Consider the following 9,090-nt stretch of genomic DNA (forward strand, 5'->3'; position numbering starts at 1 on the left):
TACTCTTTTGATGCATCTTGCATCATTTAATATTTTGCCCATAGATTCTTTCAATATTGCAACTCTAGGATTGAATGTTTTCTTTAGTTCTTTCAGCTTGAGAAATGCCGAGTATGTTCTTCCTTTTTAGTTTTCTAACTCTGGGTCTTTTCACATTTCATTATAATAATTGATTTTGTTTTCTCAAGCTGCTCTTTAAAATCTTCTGTTCAGCTCTTTTATCTTGTCATTTCTTCCCTTAGCTTTAGCTACTCTCCGTTCAAGGGCAAGTTTCTAAGTCTCTCCTGAGATCCATTTGGATCTTTCTTTCTTTTCCTGTCTTTCTAATGACCTTTGGCTTTCTTCCTGGGTGATGTTCTTGATGTCATCCCACAATTCCTCTAGTGTTTGGTCATTGGTGTTCAATGCCTCAAATTTATTCTTTAAATGGTCTCTAAATTCAAGAGGGATGTAATCAAGGTCATATTTTTGCTCTAGTGGGCTGCTTTTAATTGTCTCCAGCTTTAACTTGAACATGGATATGAGTAGTTGATGGTCTGTTCCACTGTCAGCTCCTGGCCTTGTTCTGACTGAAGACATTGAGTTCCCCAATGCCTCTTTCCACAGATGTAATTGATCTGATTCCTGAGTATTCCATCTGGCAAGGTCCATGTGTATAGTCTCCATTTATGTTGTTGAAAATAAGTATTTGTAATGAATGAGTCATTGGTCTTGCTATATTCTATGTGTCACTTCTGTCACCAAGGCTGTATTTTCCAACTACTGCTTCTTTGTTTCCAACTTTTGCATGCCTATGACCAATATTAATCAATACATCTTGACTGTACTGTTGGTCAATTTCAGACTGCAGAAGTTGGTAGAAATCTTCAGTTTCTTCACCTTTGGCTTTAGTGGTTAGTGTGTCAATTTCAGTAACAGAGTATTAACTGTTCTTCATTGTAGAGGTATGAATATTATCCTATCACTGATAACATTGTACTTTAGGATAAATCTTGAAACATGCTTTTTGATAATTAATGTGATACCACAGTATGACAAATTGACAGGCAAATAAGGAAACTTCCTGCTCTGGTATTTAAGAAAATGGAAAAAAAAAAAAAAATCAGCTTGTAAGCTCTGGTGGCATAGTGCCTAACATATTTGACTGTTAACCAGAAGGTTGGTGGTTCAAATCTACCAGTCACTCATTGGAAGGAAGACAGGGCAATCTACTTCTGTAGAGATACCACCTCAAAAACCCAAAGAGGGGTATCTATTAGTTGGAACCAACTAGATGGCAGTGAGGTTTTTTTGGAACAACTCAGGGAAAGGAAATAGTCGTGTACATTAGAGATGAAGATCAATATTTCTCAAAAGCATATGATTAAAATAAAGCTAGATGTGGCTCCTAACCCATTACCCTGTACTTGACCTGATATCTATTTGTCATCATCTCATTCTCTGCTATCGAGTTGGTTCCAACCCATAGCAACCCCTCCTTGGGTTTCCAAGCCTTTATCTCTACGGTATTAGATTGCCCAGCCTTCCTTCAAGGAGTGACTAATGGGTTTAAACTGCCAGCCTTCTGGTTATCAGTCAAATGCATTTAGGCACTACATCACCAGAGCTCCCAATATCTATAGTATCCTGAAATGATTATTTATAATTTATAATAAAACATTTATTATAAAATTTATAATAATATTTATTAATAAATGTTAATTGACAATAAAGTGGATGGAAGGGGAAAATGAACAACCACATTGACCCTTCAAAATAGTTCTTAGCTAAATATAGAGTGTTTTCCCTATTCATTGTATTCATTGTAAATGAATACACTTTTTCTTCTGTCTAAAAATCCCTGGACAGAAGACATGTAACAGATGTTTTCAAACAGCCTAACTAAAATAAATGCACCAACCACAAAAGACAAAGGGGAGGAAATTGAAAATTTTTATCAACTTCTGCAGTCTGAAATTGACCAAACATGCAATCAAGATGTATTGATTATTACTGGTGATTGGAATGTAAAAGTTGGAAACAAAGAAGAACCACTGCTGGTTGGAAAATATCGCCTTAGTGATACAAATGATGCTGGAGATCACATAATAGAATTTTTCAAGACCAATGAATTATTCATTGCAGATACCCTTTTGTGACAACATAAATGGTGGCTCTACATGTGGACTATGCCAGATGGAATACCCAGGAATCAGATCGACTACATCAGTGGAAAGAGGTAATGGAGAAGCTCAATGTCTTCAGCCAAAACAGGCCAGGAGCTGACTGTAGACCAATCCATCAACTGCCTGTATGCAAGTTCAAAATGAAGCTGAAGACAATTAAAACAAATCCATGAGAACCAAAATATGACGTTGATTATATCCTACCTGAATTTAGAGCCCATGTGAAGAATAGATTTGACTCATTGAACATCAATAACCAAAAACCAGAGGAATTATGGGAGGACATCAAGAACATTATCCATGAAGAAAGCAAAAGGTCATTAAAAAGACAGGATGTCAGAAAAGACTGAAAGTTGCTCTTTAATGGAGAATACCTAAAGCAAAAGGAAGAAATGACAAGATAAAATAAAGGACACAAACAGATTTCAAAGAACCACTTGAAAAGACAAAGTCAATTATAATGAAATGTGCAAAGACCTGGGTTAGAAAACCAAAAGGGAAGAACATACTCAGCATTTCTCAAACTGAGAAAGAACTGAGGAAAAAAAAAATTAAGCCTCGAGTTGCAATACTGAAAGATTCTATGCACAACATATTGAATGATGCTGGAAGCATCAAAAGAAAATAGAAGGAAAATACAGAGTCACTGTACCAAATAGAATTGGTTGATGTTCATCTGTTTCAGGAGGTGGCGTATGATCAAGAACAAATGGTACCAAAGGAAAAAGTAAAGCTCCACTGAAGGCATTGTCAAAAAACAAATCTCCAGGAATAGATGGAATACCCATTGAGAAGTTTCACTAAAGGATGCCATGCTGGAGACATTTACTCGTCTATGCCAAGGAATTTGGAAGACAGCTACCTGGCCAACTGACTGGAAGAGATCCATATTTGTACCTATCTCCAAAAAAGGTGACTCAACAAAATGTTGAAATTATCAAACAGTGTCATTAATGTCACACACAAGTAAAATTTTGCTGAAGATAATTCAAAAACAGTTGCAGCAGTATATTGACAGGGAAATTCCAGAAATACAACCCAGATTCAGAAGAGGATGTGGAACAAGTGATATCATTGCTGATATCAGATGGATCATGGCTAAAAGCAAAAAACATCAAAAAGATGTTTACTTGTGTTTTACTGACTATGTAAAAGCATTTGACTGGGTACATAATTACAAATTATGGGTAACATTGAGAAGAATGGGAGTTCCAGAGCATTTAATTGTACAAATGAGGAACCTGTACCAGGTACAGATACCTGGTCTATCATTTGTAATCATAGACCGGGAGGCTATCATTAAAACAGAACAAGGGGATACCAAAACCAAAAAAACCAAACTCACTGCAATTGAGTCGGACTCATAGCAACCCCCACTGGGTTTTCCAGATGGTAAATCTTTATGGAAGTAGATTGTTCCATCTTTCTTCTGTGAGTGGCTGGTGGATTTGAACTAACAACCTCTGGTTAGTAGTCCAATGTCTTAAGCACTGTGCCACCAGGGCTCCTAAGAGGATACTGAATGGTTTAAAGACAGGAAAGGAATATGTCCAGGATGTATCTTTTCAAAATACTTATTCAATCTGTAAGCTGAGCAAATAATCTGAGAAGATTCACTATATGAAGAAGAAGCAGTATCAGGATTGGAGGAAGAATTATTCACAACCTGTGATATACAGGCAACACAACCTTCATTGCTGAAAGTGAAAATGACTTGAAGCACTTACTGACAAAGATTAAAGGCCATATTCTGCAGTATAGATTACACCTCAACATAAAGATAATGAAAATCCTCACAACTGGACTAATAAGCATCATCACAATAAGTGGAGAAAAGATTGAAGTTGTCAGTAATTCATATTACTTGGTTCCATAGCCAACTCCAACGGAAGCAGCAGTCATGAAATCAGACATATTGCACTGGCAAGTCTGCTACAAAAGACATCTTTAAAGTGCTGAAGAGCAAAGATCTCTTTGAAGCCTAAGGTGTGCCTAACCCAAGCTGTGGTATTTCCATAGTCTCATATGCATGTGAAAAGTGGACAATCAATAAGGAAGACCAAAGAAGAATTATTGCTTTTGAGTTGTGGTGTTGGCAAAGAATACTGAAAGTATCACGGACTGGCAGAAGAACAAACAAACAAATCTGTCCTGGAATAAGTGCAGCTGGAATGCTCCTGGGAAGGGAGAATGGCCAGACTATGTCTCACCTAATTTGGTCATGTTGTCACAAGGAACCATTCCCTGGAGAAGGATATCATGCTTGACAAACTGGAGGGTCAGTGAAAAAGGGGAAGGCCCTTAACTAAATGGACTGACACAGTGGCTGCAATGATGGGCTCCGGGAAACAAGGATTGTGAGGATGGAGCAGGACTGGCAGTGTTTCACTCTGTTGCACATAGTGTTGTCTTTGTGAGTAGGAGCCAACTCGGAGGCACCTAACAACAATAATGAAAAATTAAAATAAAACTAAAGAGGAAGAATATCAGTAGATTTAATAGATAACTCATCAAAAAGAAGATGTGAGATACAATAAGATTGTGAATGTACTGAAAAAAGAAAGATACCAAAAAAACTTCCATAGTAATACTGCCTTGGAAACCCAAGCATGGGGTCACTATGAGTTGGATCCGACTCACAGCAGTGAGGTTGGTTTGAAAAAAGATAATAGGAAATAAAATTAAAAACAACAGGGAATGAAAAATGGTGATTGGTGAGCTATTGAAATACACTGTGTTAAAAATAACATTATAAAGAATTAATAAAGAAATTAGAAACACTGAGAAATGCTTAGGATGAAATAGTCAATTATTAATTTGAGGCAATCGCATTGATTAAGAAAAGTTGATCTTAGAATAATTAGAGAGAAAAGAATAGAAAAAGAGAAGAAAAAAATTCAAGAAAAGGAAATTTAAAATCTGATGTCCCTGAAGTATATATATGGAACTAAAAGGCAAATTAACAAATAACAAACATTAGTTATTTTCTGAAGTGAAAAACTGAATATATATTTTTCTTAATGTTGGATGTATAGTGTTTTAAGGCTCCACTATAACCCAGGGAAAAGTTATAAAATAATGTCTAAAGATGTAGTATTTACATCTGAATTAAAAATAAATAAATAAATAAAAGATTTCTTTCCTAGACTGAAAAGGCAACTCCTAAAAAGAAAAATGATTAGTCAGGCCTCAGACATCCTACAGGAGTATTTCTAGCTATAAGATTAGAAGTAATATTTACAAAGTTCTGAAGAGAAAAACAGAAACCTAATTTTAAGATATAATCATCCTCCAACAAAGGCACTGAGCTAACCATGCCAAACACGATCTCAGGAAATTCATTATCATGAGTCTCTATTAAAAAAAAAATCTATATGATACAGCCATTCAAAAATAAATCCAAAACATACTAGAATAAAGACTCTCTGATTCCAATGGTGAACATTGAATTCCTTCAAATATTACAAAAAGACTAAACAAATTTGAAGAAAATAAATGCCATAAATATTGACAAATTAAAATGAGAAGAAATACATACTGGGAATCAGATTCCATAGTAGGAGTTCAACTAAGAGTGGCTTAAATTAAAACACATAAATTAATGGCTCAAAAATTTACATGTGTATAGTATATTATTTCTTAATCCTTGTTAAATCTTCCAGAGGAGAAAAAAAAATTATGTAAGGATTTATATCTAAAGATCAGCAAAGGTTATAGAATAATTTTTTTGTTGACTATTTTAAAACAAAATTATGTTTAAATTTTACCTAAATATACACGGAGTACCAATTGATATTTATGAAATTATTAATTATTCTACATCTCTACTTTCTGTATGCATATATACTGATGAATGCTATATATTATGTTGTTGTTGTTGTTGTTATGTGCTGTCAAGTGGGACCCGACTCATATCGACCCCTCCTTGGGTTTCCAAGGCAGTGTCACTAGGGAAATAGATTGCCCCATCTTCCTTCCCAGGAGTGGCTGGGGGGTTTGAACTGCCAGCCTTCTGGTTAGCAGTCAAGTGTCTTAAGCACTACGCTACACTATAAATGTTGATTATTTCTGAATGATTAATATTAGAGAAATTGTCACTTCCATTTCTGACATTACTAAATGTTTTGAATATTTAAATTAACAAGTATATAAAACAAACAAAAAAACAAACCCACTGTCATAGTCTATTCTGACTCATAGAGACCCTATAGGACAGAGTAGAACTGTTCCCACAGGGTTTCTGAGGCTGTAAATCTTTATGGAAACAGACTGCTTTATCTTCCTCCCAGGGAGTGGCTGCTCGGTTCAAATCGAGGACCTTTTCATTAGCAGCTTGGCAAATGTCTTAAGCACTGTGACACCAGAGCTCCTTAACAAGTACTATTCATAAAAATGAACATATTATCCAGTAAAAAAGCAACACTGGTGGCACAGAGCCTAAGGCATTTGAGTGCTAACCAGAAAGTTGGTGGTTCAAACTCACCAGCTACTCCATGGGAGGAAGACAAGGTAATCTACTTCCGTAAAGATTTATAGCCTTTGGAAACCCAATAGAGGTCACTATGAGTCAAAATCCACTTGATGACAATGAGTTCAGTTTTTGGTTTTTGGTTTTATCCAGCAAAAATTCTGAGAATTTATATAACCCTTTATATTACTTAGGAGCTCTGGAGGTGTAGTGGTTAAGGCATTTGGCTGTTAACAAAAGATCAGTGGTTGAAACCCACCAGTCACTCTGCAGAAGAAAGATGGGGCAATCTGCTTCCTTAAAGATTTACAGCCTTCGAAACCCAATTGGTGTCACCAGGAGTCAGAATCAACTTGATGGCAGCAAGTTTGGTTTTGAGTTTCGGTTTTAATATTACTTATAGGAGTCTTTGTGGCACAGAGGTTAAATGCTCAGCTTCTATCCGAAAGGCCATTGGTTCAAACCTACCAACCACCCCAAGGGATAACGATGTGGTCGTTTCCTTCCATGAAGATTTCCAGCCTTAGAAACCCTATGGGGTAGTTTTATTCCCTTCTATATGATTGCTATAAGTCATAAATCCACGGTACAGCAGTAGGTTGGTTTTGGTTTTGGTTTAACATTACTTATTTAATTTTAAGTTCTATGATATAGTGTTTGAAGTTATCATCTTTTCTTAATTTCTTTTTCAATTTTAGTAAGGCACTTTGTTCCATAAATAAAATAAGAAAGTGATTATTGTATTTGACATGTGGTGGTTATTTTAAAATAAACCAATATAAAGGCATGAAACATTGAACATTTTCTAGTGTGATGGATAATGCAATCATTGGTGACCCTCTAGGAAGCAGTAATACTTACGAAGGATCATTAATAACAGTTCTCAGAGCATTGAGCAAATCTGCACTTGTCATTGTATTCATGTTCACATCCACAGCTGCTCCTTTAGCTTTCATGTGGGCGATGTTATCAGGCTGATCAGCAAACATGGGAACTCCCACCATAGGCACCCCATGATAGATAGCTTCATAGATTCCATTAGTTCCACCATGAGTGATGAATGCTTTTGTTTTGGGATGACCTAATTGGAGGGTTGGGTAAAAAGTAGGTGAGAATTTCATTACAGTATGTTAACACAATTTCAGAGACAGAGGGGAAATAATAGAGTAACTTAATGAAGAATTCAGAGTTTTCTATGAAAGCTGAGTCCAGTCACCCTCTGGATCCTCTGTTCCACATCCACAGATCCAACCAACTGGAGATCAAAAATACTGATTAGGGGGGATGCCTCCTAAGAAGCAATTAAGCGGTCACAACAATCCCTCAAAGGCTATGAGGGAGCATAAAGTGTTATTTACATAGCATTTATATTGTAGTAGGTATTAAAAGTCATCTAAACATGCTTTAAAATATTCCAGAAGATGTGCTTAGGTTATATGCAAATTTGGTACATTTTATAAAAGCAACTCGAGCATCCCCCAGCTTTTGGTATACTTGGAGCTTCTGGAACCACTCCTCTGCCAAACTGAGGGATGACTGTATATGACCACTGCCAGCTAAGAAAACTGCAATCTTAGGAAAAGGTGGAATTAAGTGCCTCTGCACAGTATGGGAAATCTTTACTGAAGAGGTGATACCTGAAGTCAGCTAAAACCAGAAGAGTGGTGGGACATTGCACTGAAGATTCTTATGTGAAGCCTAAGAAGCATAAATCTATAAATCAGTGGTCATTTATTTAATTATATCTTTTCAAAATCTGAAAGTAGATTGAAAAACTCTTACTATTTTGAACATTTGTTGAATTTGCTATCAAATAGTTATCCAATTTGTTCCTTATCCAAATATACAAGTTCTCCCTCATCCCATAGACTTACCAAGAAGATCATTCTGAGGTATCCAGTCATAGAGCCGAGTATTGGCTCCCAACGTGGTTGGTTTTATTCCCTTGTACCTCCATAAAACCTGTGCAAGAAAACATAATTAGTTCACAAGGAAAAATACAGAATGGTGGTATTTTAAGATTGCACACTTATTCAGAAATTGCATAGCTCACCCTGCTTCAGATCAGAGTTGAGAGGGCAGTATTTTATGGGTGTTTTGAAAACATTGAAAGAGAGTAAAACTATTTATATTCACATTGTTTTAAAGGATGTGTTCTAATAGACTGTTCAGTACACTATTGTTTTGACAATTAAAAGCTTCTGGGAGTGAGATTATGAATGTAGAATTAGGAAAGAAAACAATACTGGATTAATCCATCAATGTGTTGGAGTTTAACATCACTTAACAGTATCACTTCTATTTAAATGTATGTCCCTGGGCCATCCTAGCTTTCCTTTTTCAAATGTAGTGTTTTTCACAAATACATTTTGTTTTACATTATGTGGGTTTATTATTTGGATAATTGGTTGTTTTTTTCTTCCTCTTTACATTTTCTCTTCCTTCCTTCATTTTTTC

At 35.8% G+C, this 9,090-nt stretch overlaps 1 protein-coding gene across 1 annotated transcript in view; it reads right to left on the minus strand.

The window, feature by feature from the left end:
* LOC103198601 (UDP-glucuronosyltransferase 2A3) overlaps positions 1-9,090 on the minus strand; it is an 82,984-nt gene that overhangs the window by 12,939 nt on the left and 60,955 nt on the right. Inside the window, exons 4-5 of the mRNA XM_007942767.2 lie at positions 8,508-8,595; positions 7,495-7,714 (exon numbers count right to left, since the gene is read on the minus strand). Of these exons, the coding sequence (XP_007940958.1) occupies positions 7,495-7,714; positions 8,508-8,595 (308 nt within the window). The remainder of the gene's footprint in view (positions 1-7,494; positions 7,715-8,507; positions 8,596-9,090) is intronic.

Source organism: Orycteropus afer, unplaced genomic scaffold (assembly GCF_000298275.1).
Source record: "Orycteropus afer afer isolate SDZICR_OR568_19922 unplaced genomic scaffold, OryAfe1.0 scaffold00098, whole genome shotgun sequence".
Lineage (NCBI taxonomy): Eukaryota > Metazoa > Chordata > Mammalia > Tubulidentata > Orycteropodidae > Orycteropus > Orycteropus afer.